This window comes from Mirounga leonina, unplaced genomic scaffold, assembly GCF_011800145.1.
Source record: "Mirounga leonina isolate KUSES-001 unplaced genomic scaffold, KU_Mleo_1.0 Mir_454, whole genome shotgun sequence".
NCBI lineage: Eukaryota > Metazoa > Chordata > Mammalia > Carnivora > Phocidae > Mirounga > Mirounga leonina.
In genome coordinates, this window is record NW_023270763.1 from 4127483 (window position 1) to 4154119 (window position 26637).

Sequence of the window (26637 nt, forward strand, 5' to 3'; positions counted from 1 at the left end):
TGATAGAGCCAGCCGCTCCCCAGCAGCTCCACAGGCCGGTCCGCCCATGGTCTGCCTTCCTGCTGGTGACAGATGGGCCCGTGATGAGGGCGGCAGTGCGGCTGCACGAGGTGCACGGTCTGTCTTCATGCTGCAAGCTGCCCTTACTGCTCTCTCTGCCTCCAACCTCTTCTCACCTCCAGTTCTTCCTTCAAACTGCTGTCAGAAGTTCCGAGACACTGAATGTGATCATGTCACACCCATTTCCCACCCTGGATGGACTTCCCACAGGGACTGTCCTCCTCCCAGCCACGTCATCTCCCCACCCACCCTTGGAAACACTTTCAATATGCTGCATCCTTTTCTGGGAGCCTCTCCTACTCCTCTGCCCCAGCCCTACAGCGGCCTTCTAGGTCCAGTCCTGGAGCTGCTTCTCCACGATATCTGACTCTCCCAGGCAAAATCAGTCCCTCCCCATTGGGCCCAGGCTCTGACGGCTCCCCTAAGCAGCAGGTTTACAGCTCCACCTGGCTACACATTTCTGAAACACAAACCGGGATCCCCTGGTCTCCTCACAAAGCTGTTCTCGGTCTCCCCTGGATCACTGAAGGACACTATCACCCACTAGGTAGTCCTTCCAGCTCCACCTTAGATCCCTCCACCCCTGTGTCGGATTCTGACCATGCTCAGTGATGTGAGATCACTGTGTATCTCACTTTTTTTTTTTTAATTATATTTATTTATTTGATAGAGAGAGACACAGCGCGAGAGGGAACACAAGCAGGGGGAGGGGGAGAGGGAGAAGCAGGCTTCCCACTGAGCAGGGAGCCCGATGGGGGGCTGGATCCCAGGACCCTGGGATCATGACGTGAGCTGAAGGCAGACGCTTAACGACTGAGCCATCCAAGAGCCCCTAAAAATTCCTATTTTGTTATGAAATCCTTTGGAAACACCTCAAAAACTACTTCACAAAGTAGCCCTTCACAGCTGTCAGTGTCCGCCTGGAAGGGCAGCCAGTCTCTGGGCTGAAGAACAGACTACAACAGTTTTCCTTTTAAAATAAGCAGCACGTACTGGAGGAAAGAGAACTATGTGCACCCCTTTTTGGAAAGAATTTTGGAAGTCTCAAGAAAATGGATTCTCTTGGACCCAGGAGTTCTACTCTAGGGACCTATCCTAAGGAGTGAGTAATTCTAAAAAAGAGCAGGCTTTATGTGCAAAGCCATGCACTGCATTATTTGCAGCAGCAAAAGCAGAAGACACTTTCTAGCTCGGCTTGGGGCATATGTAACTCGACCAAAGCACATATGTTGGACACGGGTTTACAAACTGTTTAAGAATGCAGAAGGTGCTTCTGTCAGGCGAAGTAAAAAAAAAAAAAAAAAAAAGGCAGCTCGGCACGACATGGTACTTATGGAACAATTACAATCATGTGGCAAAAAGCAAATGCGAGACCACAAGCTGAAGATTACAGCATCACATGGTAGGAAGAGGAGGACAGGGACCAGAGGGATCTGTGTGAGGCTGAGCAAGTCCCGCCCCCTCTGCTTCCTCATCAATAAAAATGGGGAAAGCAAGTACCTGGCAGGATCCCCACAAAGATAAATGAGAAACTGGGTGTGCCCCATAAAGGATAGCTGCTCTTCTCACGCAGTGATTAGAGGGATGGCTGGTGCCTCCCACATTCCTCACCACACCAAGGCAGGTGCAATGTTATCTCCTTGCTCTCTGTAAGAAGTAACGTTGGCCACAGGCACCATGATCTTTTTTTAAAGATTTATTTATTTACTTGAGAGAGAGAGAAAAAAAGAGTGCATGTGCATGCATGTGGGGACGGGCAGAGGAAGAGGGAGAGACAGTCTTAAACGCTCCATGCTGAGCGTGGAGCCTGACTCAGGGCTCGATCTCAGGACTCTGAGATCACGACCTGAGCCAAAACCAAGAGTTGGACACTTAACCGACTGCACCACCCAGACGCCCCACAGGCATCATTATCTTAACTATGTCACTAGAACATACTAAACAAATGTGCTGGCCTCAATCCTGGCTCTGCTGTCTGTGGGTGTGTACTTAACCTCTGAGCCAGGTAGAGGCCACTTTCAGGCAACAGGCTCGAGGAACGGAAACACGAGTAAGGCACAAGGGCCCACAGGGGCCACCGGGCTGAATGCAAACAGGCCCATCAGGCGACCCACCTTGAAAGAGCCATAGGCCCACCAATGGGCTACTTACGAGCGGGCACAGGTACCACAAAAGGGAAATTGTGTGTGTGCCCACACCTCCTCACTCCCCTCTTAACTCTAGGCCCCCATCACGACGTCCTGGCAGACAGCCTCCCTTCTCTTCTGCTCTCCTGCCCACATTTCCCTTGCAGTGTGTTCAGTAAACTCTTATCTCTTTTGTTCTGCCTCAGGTGAATCCTTCCACCATCTGCGCCAGTGGCCCCCACCTGATCGGGTCACCTCACAAGCCCCAGTGTCCCCATCTGGTAAAATGGGGGTAATGATACCTCTTTCAGGGTTACTCTAAAGCCTAGGGATAGTTTTTATTTATTTTATTTTAATTTTATTTTTAAGATTTTATTTATTTGGGAGAGAGAATGAGAGAGAGACAACATGAGAGGGGGGGGGTCAGAGGGAGAAGCAGACTCCCTGTTGAGCAGGGAGCCCGATGTGGGACTGGATCCTGGGACTCCAGGATCATGACCTGATCCGAAGGCAGTCGCTTAACCAACTGAGCCACCCAGGCACCCCCTGGGGATAGCTTTTAAAGAGCTTAGCACAATAGCAGATAATCAATGAATTGCACAGTTATTGTGGGGGGATATGGGGTGCAGGTCAGGGCAGGGAAGCTTTTAAGGAAAAATAGTAACATTATGATATGACAAGTTACATACAGTGAGAAGGCTGGCTGTGGCTGAGTTAAGGACTAGATAAAAGCAGACGGTGATGTGTGAAGAACAAGGGGGCAGAAAAGCAATTCAGCCTGGCCAGTGTTTCACACATATGTGATGGCTGAACATGGGGTTCCACTAGCTGGGCTTTCTAAGCTGAGCCTGTGCATTAAAAAGCAAAAACAAAAACAAAGAAAACCATCCTGATGTCCAAACTATTGCCAGTCTTTATTATTCCTGACCTGCTGCAGGAAGCACCAGCCACCACTCTTGGAGTGTGATGTCCCTGGGGCTTCTGGAAAGCAAGCCCGGCTTGTGTCAGTGGCAGTGAAGATCACTCGAAGGAGTTGTGTCGTGTTCTCAGGTCTGCTCAAGGCCTGGGTGCCTGTGCCCTGGCTGCTGAGCAGAGGAGAACAGGGCAGCCTCTACTGGTATCTTAACAGCTATTCCAATGGGCTCCCGAACAGCATCTGCTCAAGGCACAAAACTGCAGCTTTTTGTGTTGCAGCTGTTGCTGTCCTGCAACAGGAAGGAAACGTGAATTCCTGCTGGGGCAGTCTACTGATGCTCCCTAACCCCAGGCTCAGGCTGTGCAGGGAAGGGCCATCATTCAATACCCTGTCCACCTGCTCAGGCTGAGCACAAGTGCCCGGCCCCGCTACCAGGGAGTAGCACACTGGAGGAAGCCAGCTTCCGCTAGGCTACACCTGTGCATCCCCTCAACCCTGCCACCTTTGTTACTGGCTGCTCATTCCACACTCTGCCTCTTAGAGGGAGCCAGACCACAGCAGAAAGAGGGTGAGCCTTCAGTCACTGGCCTTGGGCTGCAGGAACCAGGGAAGCTCCCCACAACTGTCATCTACCAAGAGGTGGACACAAGGGTGGCTCTGCTGGTGGTGGCAGCCTGAGATAGAAAGAACACAGTCACTCTGAACAAAGATGCCTCCTTCTCTTTGCTCCACAGGCCCTCGGACCTCCTCTGCCTTCACAACTAGACGGGTAACTGCGATCCATGTTAGGAGAGGAGATGTCCACTGGCCCCTGCCTGGGGTCCAAGCTCTTCTGGGGCCTGTGCCTGTTCCTCCTCTTCACACCGGCCAGCAGGGTTGAAGGACCCAGGGCTCAAGAGAGGATTTTTAAGTCTCTGGAAGAGCAGGGCTGTAGAAATTGTTGTTATTTTATTGTCCTGGATGCCAAGGGATGCACACTAAACATTGCTACTTTGAAAATACAGCAAGCTATAAGATGAACTCCGTTGAGGCAACTTCTACTACCCTTCCCTTTCTTCCCCCCACTGAAAGGACAAAGTGATGAGCTGAAAATGAACAGGAAGGGGCTTGGTGGGTAGGGAAGCCTGCCTGAGCCCCTCTCCTCTCATAGACACATCCCAACAGCAAGTCACCAAGGCTGCAAATGCTGAGCTCAGGGGTAATTAAATCAAATTAATCTTGGGAAAAGAGCTTTAAATATTCAAAGCCCCATTAATCCTTATGCCTTGTAATTAAATATGTATGTTAAGAAGGCTTGGACAAAGGCAAAACATTTTCAAAATGTGAATTCTTTACATTCATAGCATTATAATGCGTTCTAAGTACTGATCTTGTAGAAAACTATGTAAAAAATTCAGTGAAGTACACGTAAAAACATGGCAGGAAGAACGTAGCATTTAGAATCTCTGGTCATCCTGAGCTTTAGAAAAATGAGCCTTGATAAACATCTTCACTGTTTTCAGGCTCCACATCATTTGCCCATTGATAATCCCCACTTAGTTTTTTAACTCTCCCTGGTCCTCACTTTGGGTCTTGACAGGGCAGCTACCCCCCGCCCCCCCGCCCCCCAGGTCTTGGAAAAGTTCTTTGCTTCTGTTGTCCTGGGATCCTATTTTATTTTCTTGTTAAAACACATCGATTTCTGTCATCTTCCAGGGATAACCTTCTCTTTGATAATCAACCACTGAAGAGACTGTGGTCACCCCAACCTACTGTGTGTCTTGGAAGGAAGATATCCAATTTCTGAAGATGAAAGGTGCCACCTAAGAACCTTACAAACATCCCTTTCTTCAATCCTCAGACAACCCAGTGGGAGACAGGCAGGTGTCATCATTCCCATTCTACAGATGAGGAAACCAAGTTACTAAGAGAATGAAGAACTTGCCTAGATTACATAGGTTATGCCCAGAATTCTTACTGTCATTCCATAATTAGCATCCCATCATCCTGTTGTTTCCTCTGTTTTCTAGCAGGAAAAAGCAGCTGTTCTGACAAGTTTACTTATGCTTGATAGAGGGTACTAGCTTTTAGAAATGAAACTAGAGAGGTGATTCGAGCAGTAAATAATTATCAGAGGAATGGGTACATCCAATCAGCAAAGTCTCTGTTTTCTGTTTATTTTGTTCCCTAATTGAGAAAACTGACAACACAAATTTTTGCATCAAAAGTTTCTGTTACGTGAATCTCACTTCTGCATGATTACAAATACAGACCCTGACACAAATCTAGGTCTAACAGACGGAGGGAGCCATGCAGTTCAAATGAGTAAGATGGAACTTTACCACTGAAACTGCATGAAGCTCTGCCAAGCTTTCCTGGAACAGTCACGAGAGTATTCTTAACAGAAGACACTCCTGCTTCAAGTCCTGGATTCCCACCGCTGGGCAGCAAGGACACCAGGCTCTCATTCTGCTGTTAAAAGCACAGAACTCTGAAAAACTGAAAAGCATTTCTAGCAATGATTCGTCTTTCAATTATTTTACATTGAGAGAAGAGCGTAAAAAGCTATAAAAAGACAGTAAATGAAGTAGGGTGAGAACTGTATATAATACCAGACACTCACATATCCAAAAGCTATAAAGAAATGGAAGCAGGAGCTACTGACTGGTTCTTTCCAGACAGACTGAATGTCAGGGGGAGAAAGGGTTTGGCTAAAACCCGTTCTCTGTCCTGGAGTTGTTGGGTGTTTTGCTTTAATCTCTGTTGATACAGAGATTACTGGTGAGAGCAAGGACACCCATGTACAAGCTACTAAGAAACACAAAAGGCACAGATGAAGACAAAGTGCACTCCTCTTGTTTTAAGCCTTCCTTTAGCAGTTTGTGTTTCATTCCAAAAAAAAAATAATACACATACTTAACAGATAAACTCTCTACATTTATACAAAAGGAGCCAAACACTCAGACTGCACACACTTTACCTTGCTGTTTTCACTTGATAGTGCATTTCTTGGAGAGGTTTCCTGATCAGTACCTATAGATCAATCTTATTTCTTGCGGATGGGTTATGTAAAATTTTGTGGGTGACTCTAGCACTGGGTAATTCTCAGTTTATCTATTTCACATTCCTTTCAAAAATATTTTATTTATTTGAGAGAGAGAGAACTAGCAGGGGGAGCGGTAGGCAGAGGGAGAGGGAGAAGCAGATTCCCTGCTGAGCAGGGAGCCCAACATGGGGCTCGATCCCAGGATCCTAAGATCGTGACCTGAGCCGAAGGCAGACACTTAACCGACTGAGCCACCCAGGAGCCCCTATTTCACATTCTTATTAAAAAGGGTTGTTTTTGTTAAAGTATGACACAGGCCTCAAAATGACCATGGCTAACATTACCATACAAATCATTGTGCTTTTTAAAGTAAAATTTAACAGATTCTGAACTCGAACATTGATTAAATGAGGAAACAGAGAAAAAGAGTTCAAAGAACCGAATAAAGGAAATCGCCCTTTTTCATCAAGTGGATCTGAAAAGCTCAGGGTATGTAGGATTCTGTTGTGGCTCCATCCTTTGTGGAAGAACAGGAGGGCAAGGCGAGGAGACAAGAAGTTCCCAGTGCAGGGCTGGGCCATCAGTGCGCCTCGGGATGCCCACCCTCTCACACAACCCGCTTTAAGCACCTGGTTGGTGTGTGACACATGGGGAAAAGCGACAGGATTTACTTTCAGTTTTGAGAACCGTGACTCACCCCAATGCTCTGTCAACTATGGTGCATTTGTAGTATTAAAAAAAAAAAAAAAAAGGGAAGGAAAAGAAAAGAGAAAGGCAAAACATCTCAAGACCAGGAGGCAGGGCACTGAGAAACCTGCCTCCTCTCAGTTCTACTGTCAAGTGATCAATAATTCCTCTTTCAAGAAACCGTTTTCAAGAAACAATCTAAGCTCTGTGGTCTCTCAAAATGACTTTTTGTGCTTTTAAACAAATAGAAAATATTATTTCAAAGTACTTTTCCTTTCCTCCTGGACTTTCTACAAGCAACATTTCCACAGTATAAGAAATCTAGTTTCAGGACTGTAATTCCATGATAGTACACGAGTAAAATAATCTACATATGCAGAGTTCAATAAAGTGGTATGCGAAGGGCCAGGTAAGTTTGTACTTTATCCTACTCACATCTTTAAAGTCCCTTTGTACTTCCTGTTCCTCTAGGAGACACAGTCACTGTTCCTCAGAAGCCAGGCGGGTTTTGGCTAAGGTTCCCAGGTGACATTAAAGGCCTAAGATTTATCAGTGGCTGTGGCACAGTGAAATGCTCCTCTCCTTTAAACACACCGCTCAGGCCACGGGAGGAGGAAATTTCCACCGCAGCTCCCGTCGGGCATGTCAACCCATGTCTTCCACAGACATCTGCCAGCAACAAACAACCCCTCCAAGTAAGCGGGGCTGGTGCTATCCTCATTCCACAGAGGAAAGGTGGTGGGAAGGGCCTTGGCTAGCTGAGGGCAGAGTTAAATTCAGGACCCTTCCCTGATGATGATGCTCCGCTGCCCAGTATTTTGAGAGTCAGGTAAGTGCATGTGTTTGGTCCACCAAGCTCACATCTTCTAACAGCACAAAAGAATGCACGGAAGTGTACCAACTCACCAAGGAGTCGGGCTGGAGGGAACTTAACAGACGGACAGACTCAGACCTGGAAGTGAAGGGCTGACGCAAGCACAGGGCACACAGCACGTGGCCCTGAGAGGACGAAGCCAGCCCTCTGCACTCTCCCCGCAGCTCTGCTGCATTTCCTTCTGGCTCGCACCACCAGGGGCAAAGAGCCTGCTTTCAAAAGGCTGTTTGGCTAGAATAAGAATTCTGGATATTTTTACCTAAAATACTGATAGAAAGCAAACAAATCCCCTTCTCTAACCCTGTGCACAGGAAGCAAGAGCCCGGCGTGACCGAAGTGAAGAGCATTTATTTCCCCTCCGGGCAGCAGGGTCTCTACTGGGTCAGCCTGTGGTGAAAGCCCACCTCCACCCCGAACAACAGAGCACAGACACCAAGCAATTTTGCCCGACAGCAGTATTTTATTGTTATGACACTGTCTTGTGACCCACTTTACTCCCTGCTCCTTACTTCTCGGTTATAAGCAGTAATTAGTAATGTCAGCGTTTTGGCCGGATTGCTCCAGGCCCATTAATAATGCAAGGGCAGGAACAGGATGGAGGCGTAAGTGTACAACAGAGGTTTCAAGGTTAAAAGCAGTAATGGGGATAGCTATGGCGGCGGGTGGAGGTGTGGTGGTGGTGGTGGTAGGGGAAGAGGAGAGGATGCGTGTATGTGTGAGAGAGAGAGAGAGGGAAGGAGGAGGGAGGGAGAGATGGAGAGAAAGAGAGAGATTTAAATCTATTTTTTGAAATGCGCAGCTTCCCTTTAGGGCAACACGTATGGCAAAGCACAAATTCCTAGTGTCCTCGATCAAGCTCGCTCTCTCTTCTGGAGTGGACACACGTCTCTGGCCACCTGGCAGGGAGTGTGTCGTGCTAAGTCTCTGGCACAGGAGAGTTACTAGTGTATGAAATTGAGGTCAGAGAAAAGTACACCAGTATCTTTCAAACATATTTTCGATATTTTAAATGACTTCTCTCATAAAAGGCAATGCCTGCTTGTTCAGCAGAACTGGTACCTTCCCACTTAATGCTTTTAAAGGAAAGTCAAGACAAGTGATGCAGAACAGGCCCTGGGTTTGGCAGCCAGGCCCTCCCTCGTGGAAGACAAGACTGTTTGTTACAACTGCTTCCGCATCTCTGCAAAGCCCCACAACACATTGGCTCCAAGGGCGATTTCAAAAGGTACAATGTCCGACATGCCTGCAAAGAGCTTTGTAGAAGAGCGGAATGACCACACACAAGCCTGCAAATTATGCATGGGAAAGGATGAAAACAGCTATTTGAGAAATATTTGCCTGGTAGGTGGGGGAAGGGCCACATAACAAGGCTGACCGCCATCCTTGACTCCTGAGCTGCTCCTATCTTCACTGTCTTTGTTTTTAAATAGAGAAGCATTCGCTACTAAACCTTTTATTTGTCCCTCACATACCCAAAGTGAGCTGTTTTACATACTAGGAAAGTAACAACTTCATCTGCTAGTTTCACAACCAAGGGCAGACAGTTTTAAAACTGGTCATCGTAATGCTTAGGTGAATCAGAACCCGTTCTTCCTCGTGAGTCAGTCTCGGTGGGAAATGGAAGCAGCTGGAAGCAGTCTTGAATGGTAACTAATGCAAGCTGTACTGACCCCCCCCCCCCCCGGGGCTGACCTTGGGGCCATGGTTTTCCCACTGGCTGCGTTCTCTCCGCCAGCTCCTGGGCACGTGCTGTCGACGCCGGGGCTTCTGCAGAAGCCCAGTGAGAAGAAAGGCAGAGCTGCCGAGTTCCAGCTCTTTCCGCTTGCCCTGAAACCCCAGCCCCTCACCTATAATCTGAGGCCACGCACTCTTTTTGAGGGAGGTGAAGTCAGCCCCCACAACGATCCAGGAGAAATGGCTATGGGCTTGAAAATACATAAGCACAGTTTAAAAATCACATTTCTACCTTTCTTTTCAAGTTCCCTTAACACCAACACAACAAAATCTTTTTGCTTTAAAATTTCGGAGTTGACTGGGTTGATGAACCCCTGAAGCAACTCCTGGGTACCAGTGCAAGAAACTGCCCTTCCACACGGATTTTCCGTACCCGTCAGCACACCTCCCTCCACTCGTCTGAGACCCAAATATAAACACACCATACCCACCACCCTGCTCTACACCTGGCTTTTTTCACTTAACATCTGGGGGCAGCTCCGTGTTGACACTACTGGGCCCATGTCATCCTTTTAAATCTTACTGTATATGCCAGAGGTTGACTGACTGGAGCTCATGGTCCCAATCTGGCCTGCTGCCTGTTTTTATAAACATAATCTTACTGGACCACAGCCACATTCACTCGTTCGCGCACCGTCTAGGGTTCCTTGCGCACTACGAAGGCAAGACGGAGTAGCTGCGACACAGGCTATGTAGTTGGAAAAGCCTAAACTGTCTGCTATCTTGCCCTTTCTAGAAAAAGCCCGCCATCCTCTGGTGTATGCCACTGTATGGCTGCACCAAAACGTATTTAACCCGTTTCCCACTGATGGACATTCAAGTGGAAAATTCCTTACTCCTGGGGCGCCTGGGTGGCTCAGTTGGTTAAGCGACTGCCTTCAGCTCAGATCACGATCCTGGAGTCCCGGGATCGAGTCCCGCATCGGGCTCCCTGCTCGGCGGGGAGTCTGCTTCTCCCTCTGACCCTCCCCCCTCTCACGCTCTCTCTCATTCTCTCTCTCGCAAATAAATAAAATCTTAAAAAAAAAAGAAGAAAATTTCTTACTCCTTAAAATTCCCTAAGAATAAAATTAAACTCTGCAAATTCTGAGAAGCATTAAGAAGGCTGAGGAAAGGAAGAGCAGGAACTGGCTGGGAAGAGGCCAGCATGGAGGAGGAGGCTTAAAGAGGGAACTTCAGGGTGAGCTATAACCTCCCAAAGTGTCACTTCCTCTTTTTAGAGGAAGCAAGAGGCAAACTGTAGGTCTTTTGATAAGAGGAAATCCCCCTTTGCTATATCAAAGCTACTCCCTGTGTTTGTGTTTTTCTAAGTTTGGCAAGGCTGCCTGAAGCATACTGTGACCAAATTAGGAAGTGAGCAGGCTGATGTCTCTGAGCTGGTCACCACATGGCCAGGACGCCCAAGCATGTGTAGACAGTGATGGATGGGGAGGGAGAGGCTCTATCCAAGAAGGAAATGCTACTTGCTTGAGAAATTAGCCTTATAAAAATTACACTTAATAAGAGTAAGTGTTCTGTAAGACGGAATTCTCTTGCTGCTACTGACAACAAAACAAAGGCTTCAAAGGTTTCTACAAGGAAAGACTGTGAAACAGGCAGTGGAGACAAATTCTTTTGGGTGTTATTCTGTTTATTCCAAGGGTAGTGAAGATCTTGAGAAGTACCAGGGAAAAATATACCAATTAGCTCTCTAACAGATTAAGATACTCAGTTTTATGCTATTGAGAAAAAAAGAATTTAGACAGGTCATGCTAAAAAAGAATTGTGTAAATGCTCCATTTTACCACGGCCTACCCAATTGCTTTTATTGGCTGGAATGGTAAGATTTAAGCTCATCTTACAGTTTCCAACAAGGTCTAGGAATGTGATACTGAATCATTCATACTGAGCTTGTTTTCTGCCATCTCTACTCAGTGATATTCTCTTCCAGGAATGACTTCTGAGTTAACTTTTGATTCTGAGCCAATGAGCTGAGAATCCATTCTGACCACCAGCACTATTGGGGTAATAAAGTTTAAACTTGAAAATCCTTGCTTTCCTCCCAAATTTCCAGATCAGCAAGATTCTTGGACATGGTTTTCATTCCCTGAAGAATGTGCTTGGTTCATTTCCAGCATCTGCTATGAAGTCAGATGTGCAGTTAAGAGTTAAGGTAAGTTTAGGGGCGCCTGGGTGGCTCAGTCAGTTAAGTGTCTGATTTGGGCACAGGTTATGATCTCAGGGTCCTGGGAAAGAGCCCTGCGTAGGGCTCCACACTCAGTGGGGAGTCTGCTTCTCCCTCTCCCTCTGCCGCTCCTGCGTGTGCTCTCTCAAAGGAATAAATAAAATCCTAAAAACAAAAGAGTTAAGGTAAGTGTAAATGACAAATCTTAGTTCTTTACAGGAAAACCTATAAGGGAGTCAGGCAAAAAGCACAGTTCTCGGCTCAATCTGAGAACCTGCTCTCTCCAGAGCAGTGGCACTCCAAGAGAAGGCGGAGGCCCAGGGCAGAGGTCTGCGCCGGTGGCCATGTTGTGGTGTGGGGCTCCTGCTCAATGGATGCTGACCTGGTATTCTGGTTTCTTCACCAGGCTGTATGGGTGGGTTGGGGGGGAATTCTGCAGCCACTCTGATGTTGTCAAAATAGCTAAATGTTTGCTTTCTACCTACCCCTGTACTGATTTTGAATGGCATTTATTTACAATCACCTAAAGGGTCCATGAATTTTACAGCTAACAACATTACAAAGAATAGACACTTTCTGGAAGGCCCTGGCTGACACATGAACCCACCAGTTAAGAACTGTATTTCTATTAGTCCGGGTCCCTATGGCCCACCATTAACGGAGGCAAACTGTATACTACTGGACAACTGAGGACATATACAGATTAGAGAACTATCCCACAATCCAGAGTCCACGTATAACTGGAAGACAGAAGTTGGAGGATTCCTCAAGCTACGTAAACCTTGCATTTAACCTCTTCCCCTTAACTGTACAATGAGGGTGTCAGGGCTATACGATCTCCCAGGTACCCCTTATAAACCCAGTACCTGCAATTACAAATCAAGAAAACCTGATGCCAGTATTATAGAGCCACCCGGGCAGGCTTGGTGCAGTTCCTCTGAACAGGGTTTGAACCACACATTCATGTGTCCCCCTAGATGAGCATGAGATGCCAAGGATACCCATGCCTGATCTGACCTCACCGTGCCCAATCAGATGGCACGCCTCCAACTCCCTGCTCTTGACTGCTGCCACCATCCTGCAGCCTGGCCTAAGCAGGAGGTGTGCTTGGCAGAAGCCCCGCCACGCTCTCTCCCCGGCTGTCTTCTACTTTCTCACTGCAGTGCAGAAGGCACCCCGGCTCTACACAGGCTTCGTTGCCCTTTTATGGTAGAAAAATGAATTGCCTGCCCAGCAGTGAAGCTGAGAGAGATGACAGAACGGAAAGTTGTCATTTGTTGTGGTTTTGGCAGCAACAGAATAAAGCGTTCTCCTCTCAGCCACCCTTGGATGGACAGTGCACGCCAGGCATTCAGCAGGGGAAAAGCAGACCCAGCCCAACTGCTCCCAGATGCATTCCTTCCTTGCCTCGCCTGCAAAGGGATGTGTTTACTTATGAACAGCGTCAAGCCTTATTCTGGTGGAAATGCACTTTTGACAAAACAAGGTATAAAAAGGCTGTCTGTGTTCTGCTGAAAGATCTAAGAGAGGTGCTCCAGAAAACACGATTCCAATCAGATCACATGCAAGGAACGGCTTCATTTCCTAGCACAACGAGGCTGTGGGACTGGAGCTGGGCAGGGAGGTGACCTTGCTCAGAGGAGGGGCTGCAGCTGTTGCTGAAGCCCAGCCCAGCCCAGCCCAGCCCAGCCCAGCCTGATCCCTGTCTCCCGAATGGCTCAGAGGGATGGGGGAGTAGCCACTGACTCCAGATAAATACATTCCTGGGAAAACATACCAATATCCAAGTCCCTGGGGTAATAAACAGCAGTTGGTACCAGAGGGCCTTAAATTGTTTGCATTTCTGTCAGGAGGCTCAGAGAAAAAAAAAAAAAAAAAAACAGGCCTCCCAGCAGCTGGGAAAACATGTTGCAAAAGGAAAATTAGGCAATTCTCTGTATGCACATCGGAGTTAGGGAAATTAAGCTTATCTGAGTGAGAGAAATTAAGCTTATCCAACATGCTTTCAGCTGGAAAACAAGCTTTTTTTAAATGGGTGGGGGAAAACTTGTGATGCTTACATGGTTTTTTCCGTATTTAAAGCATCCAAGGACTAAAAAAACACGCTGGCCATGGAACTGGAGCAAAGTAGCAGCCACTAAATGCGGGGCCAAATGTCCAGCAGTTTTCCTGCAGCCAGCACTGCAGAACCCCCTACCACAGCATCCCCTCGACCACCCCTCTCTTCCGGCAGGGGGGTGTGCTCCAGGGACAGCCGGCGGCTTGTACACATATTCCCCGGATCCACTGCCAACCTTGAACTGGCTGCCTCTACCGTTGCTCTCAACTGTTGCCACCACCCCCCTCCGGCCCCCCAGTCAGCCCTCAGACTGGTGTTTCTCCAGGCCAATTCACTCCCACCGAGGCCTTCTGGAGAAGGCTAAAAGAATGCTAGCAAAGGTCCACAGCACTGCACGAATGGGTTTTGGGACTGGAGGTTTTGTTAACCAAGGACCACAAGAGCACTGTGCATCCCCAGGTCTCGGGTCACTAGGTCACCAGAAACAACCAGATGTTCCAGCTGCCACCCCCCCCCATGCCCTCTTTTGTGGCTCTACAAGATCCACCCTCCCACCAGCACTTTGATCACACCATCCCTACATCGGGCTTGCAACAGCTCCCTGGGGTGTCCTTTTCGAACCAAAGTCCATCCATCCTCCTAGTCCACTTTCCTCCTGTTCCGTCACACAGGTCTACCGCTGACCCCTGAACAGCTCTCTCTGCGTCACTTCCTGGCCAGGAATAGCGGTCTACCTGCACCCATCAGGTGCCGTTAGGACTCTGTCAGGTCAAGATCCAGCTCTTTCATGAAGTGTTTCCGGACTGCGCCCAATCGAAGGACTGTCCCCTCCCTCTGGCTCCCTCCAGCAGTTCCCATCACCGTCCATTTAGCTGTCTGCACAAGGAGTTGGCCTCCCTTGATCCAGATCTCAGGGTAGGGCTGTCGCTGCCTATTTTGTATCTTCAGGCATAGCAATACTCAATAAAAATCTGCTGAGCGAATGACCAAGTTCCAATCAAGGCCAACCAGCCTGTGTTGGCACAAGCCTATGCTGAGGGAGCAGCTAAGACAGCAAGGCAAAAGTTTTAGGAAGGAGTGAGTCTAGAGGAAGAAGGCAGGGGAGAAGGAAGCACTGCACAGCAGATAGGGCCTTGGTGACAGGGCTCAGGGGCACGGGGTCCACCTGGAGAGAAGACCCATGCTGGGCGAGCTAAGGGGAGGTGAGAGCGGGCGCGGGCCTTGGGAGAGAAGAGGAGGTGGCTTTTATGGGAGGTGAGAGGGCCTGGGCACTAAGAGGAATGTGGCAACTGGAGATACAGTTGGAGTAGCAAAATCTCACCGAAGGAGGTCAGGATGGGGAAAGGACAAACTACAGTCAGAACAAGGGAAGAAAAAACTGTGGTCCACATCACTCTCTTTGGGCTAGAATCTCAATCAGCTTCGTAGGCATAGGGAACTTTTGAAACTTAAAACCCTTTCTCATACAAATTTCTGATGGAAAATAAAATTGAAGTGCTTTTATGAGGCCACAGGGATTTGATCTGAGAAACTCTTAGCCTATTTCTCTTCGGAGAGCAAATACCAACACCATTTTGAAAACCTTCAGTATTGGAAACCAGGGACTTTGGACTGGAAGGACACGTGAAAGGCCATCTGGTCTCTTCTCTGGCCTTGAAGAGGCACCATATGCTGGAAGTCACTCCAGAGAAAAGGAGCCTATCCAGAGCTGTCCAAAAGCCTCTAGCAGGGCTTCGGCGTAGGCCCTCATCACAGGGCCCCAGGTTCCCAGAACCTGTTTCACTGGTTACATTGCGGTCTAGGGATCCATCTTGGATTCCTTCTGGGTAGCTGAAGTCTTTTTACTCAGGGAAGCTGGAAACACCAAGTCAAAACCACTCCTACAGAAGAATCTTGTACAAGTCGAGAACCGCCCCCCAGCCACAAAACCTTCCCTCCCCCAAGATGACCAGCCCTTGTATCCTCCCACGAAGAGCTGCTGACATTTTCCTATTATGTAACAAATTTCCCTCATCTCTTAAAAAAGTGACCATGCCACAGAATTGGACATCTGAGTATGGGTCACTGCAGGTCCCAAAAGTGAGATGCCCTCAAAGCAACAAAGTAGGAAAGAACACAGATAATAGAAAACTCAAGTGAAACTATGTTTTTTCAATATGGTGTTTTAAAAATTAACTTTTTAAATATACAAAAAAGTAGGCAATAAACATGAGTGATGGGTCCCCACCTACCCATCCCTCAGGTTTAATAATTATCAACTCAGGGCTAATTACCTTTTTGTACCCCATCTACTCTCCCATCCTCTCTTGCCCAGTGTATTTTTAAAACAAATCCCAGATGATGTATCATTTCATTTTTAAGCATTTCAGTTTGTATCTCTAAAAGATAAGGACTCTTAAAACCATCCAACCATACCCAAATCACACCTAAAACCACATAATACCAAGCAAGGCAGCCCTGGATTTGACTCCTGATGTCCCCTGTTAGCTGTGACTGAGCAGACAAGGAGCAGAAAGTCCCTAAAGAGGCTACTGGTAAGAGGTCCACTGGCAGGCCCCTCAACATCTGCCTGTTTAAGGTGCCAAACCCCCACCTCACAGGACCCTAACTGCCTCTGCTCTTTCTGATAGAACAGCACAAGAACTGTGGCTGTGCTTCTTACCCTGACCTCGGCAGACTGGACTTTGTCAGTGCTGATCCTAGTCACCAAGGTCATTCTGAGCCCGTTTTCTCAAGGAGCACTGGTATGTGGTGCAGATACAGAGCACACAGATGCCATTAGGTTTCAAGAGATGGCAGGGCTGGCTACTGAGCCTGTTACCATGGAGACAAAGGGCAATGGCTTCTGGGTCTGGGCAGTTAATCCCACTTAGGACTGTAAACTGGCCCACAGATACAGACATGCATTTCTAATCGTGGTCTGGGAGAGGGCCATGCAGCCTCTGGGGACTAGAGAAGTCCTCATTCTCTGTATGTTTGTCTCAAAGTCAGGGAGGACACTGAGCGGTAAAACGGCATTTACGTTGCTCAGGCACCACAGCAATGGGAAAATGACCTTGAATCCAACAGTACAAATGAGAAATTCCACCCTGCGATGGCTCCACAGACAAGCATTCCTTTTTGCTCCTGTTTCCCTTGCCCACATTCCTCCTCCCTGACACAGACACCCACAGGGAGATGGGGTGTTTTCATGCCTGTGTTATTACCATAGCAACAATTTCTCTTCTACCTGCAAGGGTGGAAGCCCTGCAGTGCTCTGTGCTGAGAACGCAAAGAGGGGACACGAAGGTTCTGCGCTCCAACACACACATGTAAAACACACACACACACACACGATGCACACACATGCCCGTGTGATGCATGCACACGCTCCTCCAAGGACACTACAATGAGAACCAGTAAAACGAATTAAATCAAAATGCTGACACCTGGTCACACAATTAATTAGTGAATAGACAAGAAGGCGGCAAATGACTATAAAGGTATTTTGTAGATGTCAATTCTGGAGGGATTTTCAACGTGAGATTTCTAAAGACTTTGAATCAAAATGCATCTCTCCTTCGATGAGGCCACAGGCACACACACAAAAATTAAGTTATTTTAACAAAACATATGAAGGCACTAAACAAGTAATATGTGGTTTCCAGAAAGATAGGCACTCAAAGCTTATGATCCTCGTATGGTTTGTGAACAGGGCTAGGCTGTGGTGAGTCTGATAAGCAATGGCGCAGGGTGGCCACAAAAACCATGAGAAAGGGTCGAGTTTCAATTTTAATAATGTGCCCATCCAAGTCTGTTAAAAATTCACAGTCTCTATACATACTGTAGACAACGTATCTTAGTAGAAACCCAAACAAAAGAGAGACAAGGAGGTATGTCCTTTCACTACAAGGACAGTGAAAGGTGAGCAGTCCCGGCCTCCAGGCCTGCCCTGCTGCACTGGGGGTGGGTGCTGTGGTCAAGACTCAAAGATCGGCACCTTCCTAAGAAGACAAAAAACATAACCCATGAGTCATGGAGACAAAGCACGGCCATTTTCACTTTGTCCCTAATTCTGAGTCCTCTAGTAAAACAAACAATCATTTTTCTAGGTCCTTCCTACACTCATCTCTTGAAATACTCCCTGAGATGCCAGACCTTTCAGAAAGGGATAAAAAAAAAAAAACCAGTAAGACATCCAAAAGGAGGGACACAGCAGTGCTGTGGACCAAGCAACTGAGACTCGCAGGGCACAGGTAGCCTTCATTAGGACACAGCTCTCCCCAGGGTAGCCCGGGTCCTTCTCTGAACTTGAACAATGTGGGCTAAAGTGTCAGCAGTCATTTCTTACAGAATATATCAGCACAAAATTTAGCTTAAAAAAATCCATCCCCTTTCCACTGTGGCATGCTAGTAAGAAGAGTTTTCTGAGTCCACGATTTGAAAAGCTAAGGTCTGGGAGAGTCCTCTTTAGGTCCCTGATGGGACTTTACATCTGCCCACCTTAGGGGAATTCCACACTCCTGTGGGAGACTTTAGACATCTGGGAGAAGTTCCTCCTTTCTAGGAACTCCCCACCTGCAGCCACCGTTGGCATCAGTCTGCGCCTTCCCTGTGCGGCAGCTACTGTTTCCTGACCTGAGACGTGCCAGGCACCGGCGCTTCCCTACATCAGGCTGTCTGCGCCTCCGCCCCCGCTTTATGAGACACGACCCACACGTCACTGACGTTTCACCAGAGGTCTGCGAGGTAGGTGCCACTGTTCTCATTTTACAGATTTAAAAACTGTGGCTCAGGGAGGGGATGTATTTACCCTCAGTCACAAAGGTAAGAAGGGGCAGAGCTGGAACGGAAGCCTGAGGCGGCTGAACGTCGAAATCCCTTGTCTTCATTCACCACGCCACCAGACTGTGTTCCGAGCTGCAGCACAAGCGCGGCCACAGGCACCTCGCTCCCTGTCGCCCGGCGGCGCCCAGCCCAGGGCTGGCTCCAGGGCTGGCTCCGGGGCGGCAGGTCGGCAAGGGCTTCTCACGCAGCGGTCTTCAAGGGAACCCCCCAAACTCAGAACCTACTAACGAAGCCCAGCACAAGTGGAACACAAAGCAACATTTTAACCTTCTAGAGCAGCTTCCCTGGGTGAGAAAGGAAGCACCGGAATGTTCTCTGGGGGCAAGGCAGAGTAACACCCACCTTGGCGGGGGGCGGGGTGTCAAGGACAGGCGAATACCCAAGTCCAGCCGACAGCTCAGCCTGTCTGGCCCGCCTGGGCTCTGAGGTGCACTCCCCTGTCCGCTGGGGGGGCCGCCCCGCAGCACTGCCAGGCCTGCAGCCGTTTTCACTACTCAGTGCCCAGGATCAAGGGACAGAAAAGATGCAATATAGGAATAGAAACTACTCCTGTAGGACTACGGGGAAACAAAAATAACTGTTTTATTCATATTCGCTTTGTCGTTTAACCTGTGCCTGTATACGTATGTATACGTGTGTGTATATATAAAGATTTTTTTTTTATTTGAGAGAGAGAGGGATTGAGAGAATGAGTGGGAAGAGGTGCAGAGGGAGAAGCAGAGCAGGGAGCCTGACGCAGGACATAATCCCAGGGATCATGATCTGAGCCCAAGGCAGACGCTTAACCAAGTGAGCCACCCAGGCACCGTGTACGTATGTACTTCTAAAGATTTTTTATTTTCGAGCAACTTCTACATCCAACGTGGGGCTTTAACTTAAGACCCCAAGATCAAGAGTTGCAAGTTCTACTGACTGAGCCTGCCAGGCGACCCCCCATGTATATATTTTACCTTTCTTCCCCTTGGGTAGATATCTAGCTCCCTTTCAAATTAAGTGCTGCAAACAACAGCAGATACGGTATTTACAGGACTTTTACTAGGAAGGCAGGATAGGAAAAGAGGTAAGCAATATTTGCCTTTTGTTGTTTTTATTCTTCTTGGGAACATACCCCCCCACACTTCTCCCCCCGCCTCCAGGTTCTCTAATCATATATTAGTGTGTGAAGTGATAAGTAATGAAGTGTAATTATCAACCAAAATCTTTCAAGGATCAGAAGCCTATGATGAACACATTCACTATGCTGTTTGCTATGAGGAATTTTAAAAACTGGAAAATGACTAAAATATTAAGTTAAAAACAGAGTTAGATCCTGAAACCTCATTGCCACAATGCCAGCTCTACCCCGAGACTGAGGGGAGGGCGGCTCACAGCAGTGCTGCTTGGGATCTCCTCTGGGACTGTGTCTGTGGCGGGGAGGCCTCCCTCTGGGTTCTCACCACTGGGTAAATACTGTCACTCCACTCCACACCTCAGAGGCCACTTTTTAAGGTGGTTGGGGGGAATGCCAGGAGCTGAGAGCCCTGAATGGCACCTACCCAACACGCCTGCATACCACACAGCCTGAGGTCTTAAGCTATTCCGCCAGAACCCTCCAGAACCCTCCGGCTCTGAAGGAAGTGACTCACCTTGTGAGCAGGGGCAGGCCAAATCCCCGGGAGGGAATTCCCACCCCACCCCACCTCTTTTGTGGACTTGCATTATGAAGCACGGACTTCCACGCCAGAGAATGAGTGCTCGTTCTGGGACTTAAAAAAATCCCTTTGTTACCCAAACATTCAGTTCTTGTCAACATAACTTCCTGAATAAAGATCCTCCCTGATAGTGGGAACAAGAGGATCAAGCTTCATTCAGATCTAGATAAATGTAAACGCCTGTGCTCAGCACAGGAGTCAGCTGACGGGCTGGGCCTCAAATGATAGTGCTGCTAGTAAGTGCCAAGCGTCCACTGTCACAGCTGGAGCCACCCTGGCACTGACAGCTGGTCCAGGCTCATTTACATTCTCTTCACGCGGCCGTCCAGCTACGGCAGGCGGCTGCAGATGCCTGTTTTTTAGCAACAAACTGGTTCACTGCAGATGTGAATTCTGGTTATATTTCACTGCTGTGGAGTCAGTAACACTGAATGCTACAAAGGATAGGATGGGGCCTGGAAATGGTAGAAAAAGAGGAGTAGGGAAAAGAAATGAGAAACAGAGGAAAGAAAGGTGAGAAAGACACAGCAAAACAAGTACAAGTGACACCGGGAAAAGACGTCCAGCCACACTCACCCCCTTGGTTTCACTAAGGAACACCAAGCCAGGTGTCCTTCACAGTTCTTCGGACTAAAGTCTCACCACCTGATGGGTCTCCCTCCGTTAGCGCTTACTTCATGAATAGTCTTAAACCTCGAACTTGTAGCTCTGGCTGCCTTTCTGGAAAGCTCTACGTAAAAACCTCTGAATTGATGGAGCAAAGCTATGATCCTAGAAAAGTAGAGAAAGACTCAACAGGGAAATTCTGACCCTCAGGATAAATATTCCAGAAGCATCGCTTACAAATCTCCTTTTATCTAACACTCTGCAGTCCCACACCAAACACATCCAATTCATTCCTAAAAGCACCATGCTGAAAACAAACTGATCAATCCTTTATCTGCAAACACACAGGGCGCTGAGGGCCTTGACAAAAGCATTCCGTCATATCAACGAAACAAAGACTCTCTCCCCATTTCATCAAAGATACAGTATCTTATTCTCTTCAGGGATTTTAGAGGAATGATTCCAGGCATTCAAGCCTGCCTCTAGATAATATATTAATATAAGTGCCTCATCTCAGAGTGACAAGTTCCCGGAAATCTAAGTGGAGTTTAGGTTACTGGCAAAGACACTGCAATGAGGAAGCAGATGCCTTTAGTCTCACACGGGCCAAAAATTAGTTTGTGGCTTATTTCTTAAACATTAGTAATCCTCAAGGATTAACGGTTGGGTTTAGCCATCTAGCTGAAAAGAAACGATGTCATAAGGAAAATTTGTTTAAGTGGAAAAGGTAAAAGCACAGGTTCTAAAAACACTGACATCTCGGGTACTCAATTCTGAATGCACATAGTGGTTTGCTTTGGTACTAAGCCTACAAGAATTCTGTTTAGGAGACACTGTCTTGCTGACCGACATACTTCTGAAATGCTCAAGAGAAAACCGTTCCTCACGGAGTATCAGTGCCACCTAGTGGTGACTCACCATAGTGCCTAATAAGGAGGGACCAGCTTAGACCTAAGTCTAAGTTAGCTCTCCCTTCCCAGTGAAGAACAGGGCGGGAACTTCCGAACCTGCTGTCCCTGCCTCAGGTTCCCAAGAGACAGTTTTCACTTTATTTTCCACGGTGGGCCAAACTCTGAAGACCTTACCCTAATGGTGGAAAGCGTCCAGAATGTGGATGCTCTCATCTGCAGGGAGGGTCAAGTTCTGAAGCATACGATCATTGAGAATGCCTTATGATGCATTCTCTTTACTGGAAAACGTTACTAAGGGACACAAAAAGATCTGAAATAAATGGAAATATATACTTTGAACTTATCAGGACTCACTTCATTGATATTAATCTCCGCAAACTCATCTATGAATTTGATGAGATTCTAAATCAAAATGCTATCAGCATTCTCTAACTCCTGTGACCTACTTCCTAGATGCCCTGCCGCAGGCTTTCTGTGCTCCCATCTGTGTTCCCTGTCCCCAGGGCTCCCTCCTTTCAATGCTTCTTACTTCTGACTACAAAATTTTCCTCTAGCCTAGATCTCCCCTCATGTTCCTAACCCTAGTCACTTTCTAAGTAATTACTGAGACCTACTATGTGCCAGGCATTAGCAAAACATACACATACTGAACACCTCCATCCTCAAAGTTCTACCTGTTTAAAACAGAATCGATTGACCTTCTCTCCTGGAATCTTTTTTTTTTTTTAAGAGGGGGAGGGGAGAGGGAGAGAATCCTAAGCAGGCTCCAGGCCCAGTGTGGGGCCCAATAGGGCACAGAATCTCATGACCTCAAGATCACGACCTGAGCCAAAATCAAGTGTTGGACGCTTAACTAACTGAGCCACCCAGTTTTTCTATTCTACTTGCAATTTTATGTGAATAGTATCATCACCCACTTAGTGGCCCAAACCAGAGAAGTGAGTCATCTGGACTTTTCCCCACCCCTACAGTCAGAGTATCTCCTTCTAATCCTATCTCCCCATTATCTTTCAAATCTGTTCCTTTTTTCCACCACCATCATCCATTTTGGTTCTCATGATATCAGTCAGGACATGCTAGGTTATGCTATTGGAACAAACTCAAACTTCAGTAGCTCAAAACAGAGACTTATTTCTACATGTCCATCTTGGCAGAAGGAAAAGAGATAATGAACCATTAGCTCTCTTTTTGTGTTAAAAAAAAATACGTTATATAAAATCTACCCCATGAACAAATCTTAAAGTGTACGGTACAATATTGCTAACTATATATGCACTATTGTACAGCAGGTCTTGAGAACTTCTGCATCTTGGGTGCCTGAAATTTCACACCCATTGCATGCGGAACAGCTCCCTGTTTCCGCCTCCCCTAACCCCTGGCAACCACCATTCTATTTTCTGTTTCTGTAAGTGACTACATACCTGCAGTAAGTGGAATCACACAGAATGTCTTTTTGTGATAGGCTTATCTCACTAGCATAACTTCTCAAGGTTCACCCATGTTGTAGCATGACAAGATTTCTTTCTTTTCAAATCCTGACTAATGTTCCGTTGTATAGAAAGACACTTCCTTTAGCCATTCATCCATGGTTAGACATTTAGGTTGCTTTTATATCTTGGCTATTGTGAACAATAATGTAATGAACAAGAGTACAAATAGCTCTTCAAAATCCTGTTTCCTTTTTCTTTTTTAACGGCTGAGCCACCCAGGCACCCCCCCCTTTTTTTTTTTTTTAATATTTTATTTATTTACTTGACAGAGAGAGAGAGAGACTAGCAGAGGGAGCAGGAGCGGCAGACTCCATGCGGGGCTCGATCCCAGGACCCTGAGATCATGACCTGAGCCGAAGGCAGACGCTTAACGGCTCCTTTTTCTTTTTTAAAGATTTTATTTATTTATTTGACAGTGAGAGAGACAGTGAGAGAGGGAACACAAGCAGCGGGAGTGGGAGAGGGAGAAGCAGGCTTCCCGCTGAGCACGGAGCCTGATAATGGGGCTCGATCCCAGGACCCTGGGATCATGACCTGAGCCGAAGGCAGACGCTTAACGACTGAGCCACCCAGGCGTCCCAATTTTTTGAGGACAGTCCCCATACTAGTTTCCATAGGGGATGTACTGTTTTACATTCCCATCAACAATGAACAATGGTTTCAATTTCTTCACATCCTTATCAACACTTATTTTCTTTTTTCCTTTTTTGTGTTGGTGAGCATCCTAGATGTGAAATGACCTCACCGTGGCTTTGATTTGCATTTCCCTGATGACAAGTGATGCTGAGCACCTTTTCATGCATCTGTTGGCCAACTGTAGGTTTTCTTTGAAGAAATGTCTATTCCAGTCCTTTGCCCATTTTTTAATTGGCTTATTTCTGATTGGCTGTTACTGACTTATAGGACTTCCTGTTTATTACTGGTATTAACACTTTACCAGAGAAATAATTTTTTTTTAAAAGATTTTATTTTTTATTTATTTGAGAGAGCGAGAATGAGAGAGAGTACATGAGAGGGGGGAGGGTCAGAGGGAGAAGCAGGCTCCCCGCCGAGCAGGGAGCCCGATGCGGGACTCGATCCCGGGACTCCAGGATCATGACCTGAGCCGAAGGCAGTTGCTTAACCAACTGAGCCACCCAGGCGCCCACCAGGGAAATAATTTACAAATACTTTCTCCCATGCCATAGGCTACTTTTTCACTGTTGATGGTTTCCTTTTCTGTGCAAAGGATTTTCAGTCTGATGCAGTCCCATTCGTCTGTTTTTGTTTTTGTTGTCCGTGCTATTAGTGTTACAATCATGAAATCACTACAAAGACCAATGTTAGGAAGCTTCCTATGTTTTCTTCTAGGAATTTTAGATTGTTATGTTTCAGTTTTTTGTTTTTGTTTTTTTTTTTAAAGATTTTATTTATTTATTTGAGAGAGAGAGAGATAGCGAGAGCAAGAACACAAGCAGGGGGAGTGGGAGAGGGAGAAGAAGGCTTCCTGCCAAGCAGGGAGCCTGATGCGGGGCTCGATCCCAGGACCCTGGGATCATGACCTGAGCCGAAGGCAGACGCTTAAAGACTGAGCCACCCAGGCGCCCTATTATGTTTCAGTTTTTAATCCATTCTGAGTTGATCTTTGTGGTGTATGATAACATCCAATTTCATTCTTCTGCAGGCAGTCATGTTTGTCTGGCACCATTTGTCAAGCAGAACGACCTTTCCCCAAGGTGTAATCTTGGTGCCCCTGACTGCAGAGGTGTGGGCTTCCTTCTGGGCTCTCTGTTTGGTTCCACTGGTCTGTAGGTCTGTCTTTATGCCAGTACCATACTGTTTTGATTACTGTAACTCTGTAATATGCTTTGAAGCCAGGAAGTATAAGGCCTCCAGCTCTGTTCTTCTTTCTCAAGATTGTTTTGGCTATTTGGGATTCTTCACAGTTCTATATGAATTTTAGGACTTTTTTTCTGTTTCTTCAAAAAAAGCAGTTGGTATTTTCATAGGAATTGTGAGTAAATCTACAGATGGCATTGTATAGGTATGACATTTTGACAATATTAACTCTCCCCTATACTGTGTTGGTTCGTTTTAATTGGGGCCTATTTGGCTTCTTGAATCTGGATACCCATTCTCCTTTCCCAGATTTTAGATGTTTTTGGCCATTATTTTTGCAAATAAGCTTTCTGTCTCTCTCTCGCTCTTCTCCTCCTGAAACTCTTACAGCACATACACTGGTTCACTTGATGGTGTCCCTCCCATTGGTGCCTCAAGCTTTCCTTATTCTTCATTCTTTTTTTTCCTTTCTGTTCTTCTGACTAGATAATTTCAAATGACCTGTCTTTGAGTTCACTGGTTCTTTCTTCTGATTGGTCAAACCTGATGAAGAATCCCTCTAGTGAAATTTTCCATCAGTTATTGTATTCTTCAGCTCCAATTTTGTTTGACTCTTCTCCATATTTTCTCTGTTGATATTCTCATTTTGTTCACATATCATTTTCCCGAGCTTGTTGAACATCTTTATGATGATTATTTTGAATTTTCAGGTAATTCACATACATATCTCCTTTTCTTTAGTGTCCTTTCTGGAGATCTACTTTGTTCCTTTGGTTGGACTGTATTCCTTCCTATACACCTTGTTGCTTTGTGGCAGGATCCACATATTTGAAGAAACAGTCACCTCTCCCAGTTTTTACACAATGGCTTTGTACAGGGAAAGACCTTCACCAGCCAGCCTAGCTATAGATTCTGGGAGCCTTTACTTAGGAGGCGTCTTCTCTGGACTTAACATGTGTAAATTCTCAATTACAGAGGTCTCGCTAAGTTTCTTTTTTTAGGAGCTTATAATCTCTTTCTCCCTCTGGTGTCTGTCTATAGTACTGCAGGTTCTCTGGAGCAGTCCAACTCCTTTAGGCAGTACTCCCAAAGGCCAGAACCCTGGACACATGTTCCAACTCTTTCCCTCCCCAGGGAGAAGCTGGGAGTTGGGGGTTTCCTCCAGTTCTTTGCACACTAAACTGAGGGGAACGGCAATGGTAGTGTATGTTAGCTTAAAATGTTGCCTTTGGGGGCACCTGGCAGCTCAGTTGGTAGAACTGAGGATCTCTGGGTCATAAATTCAAGCCCCATGTTGGGCACAGAGCTTCCTTAAAATAAATAAAAATAAGTAAATATATAAAATGTTGCCTTTCTTCTCAGCAATCTCCAACCTGGTGCTGCTTAGAGTCAGGAAAGACAAAAGCCAGCCCCTTGGGCAGCTGCCCAAGAAGACTGAATGCTGGATTATGTTCGAGTCTTCCCTTTCCCTCCCCCTGGGGGATGGGGGTGGGGGTGGGGAAGCGAGGATTTAGATGTTTCCTGCATGTGCAGATGGGAGGGTCTCTGGCAAGTGAGTTCCATGAATTTTCCTACAGGCTTCAATGCAGCCGGCTTTGCACTGTCTGGAATGCAGGAGCCTCCTACCTGGTTTCTAAATTTCTCACAAA

General features: G+C 46.9%; 1 protein-coding gene across 5 annotated transcripts in view; it reads right to left on the reverse strand.

The window, feature by feature from the left end:
* Window positions 1-26637, reverse strand: part of RNF216 (ring finger protein 216) — a 145597-nt gene that overhangs the window by 55302 nt on the left and 63658 nt on the right. The window contains exon 14 of one of the 5 annotated variants that reach the window (XM_034988312.1): window positions 5310-5553. The exons of the other annotated variants lie outside the window; for them this stretch is intronic. Within the exon in view, the coding sequence (XP_034844203.1) occupies window positions 5341-5553 (213 nt within the window). The 3' untranslated portion in view covers window positions 5310-5340. Of the gene's footprint in view, window positions 1-5309; window positions 5554-26637 lie in introns of those variants that run through there. 5 annotated transcript variants of the gene reach the window in all.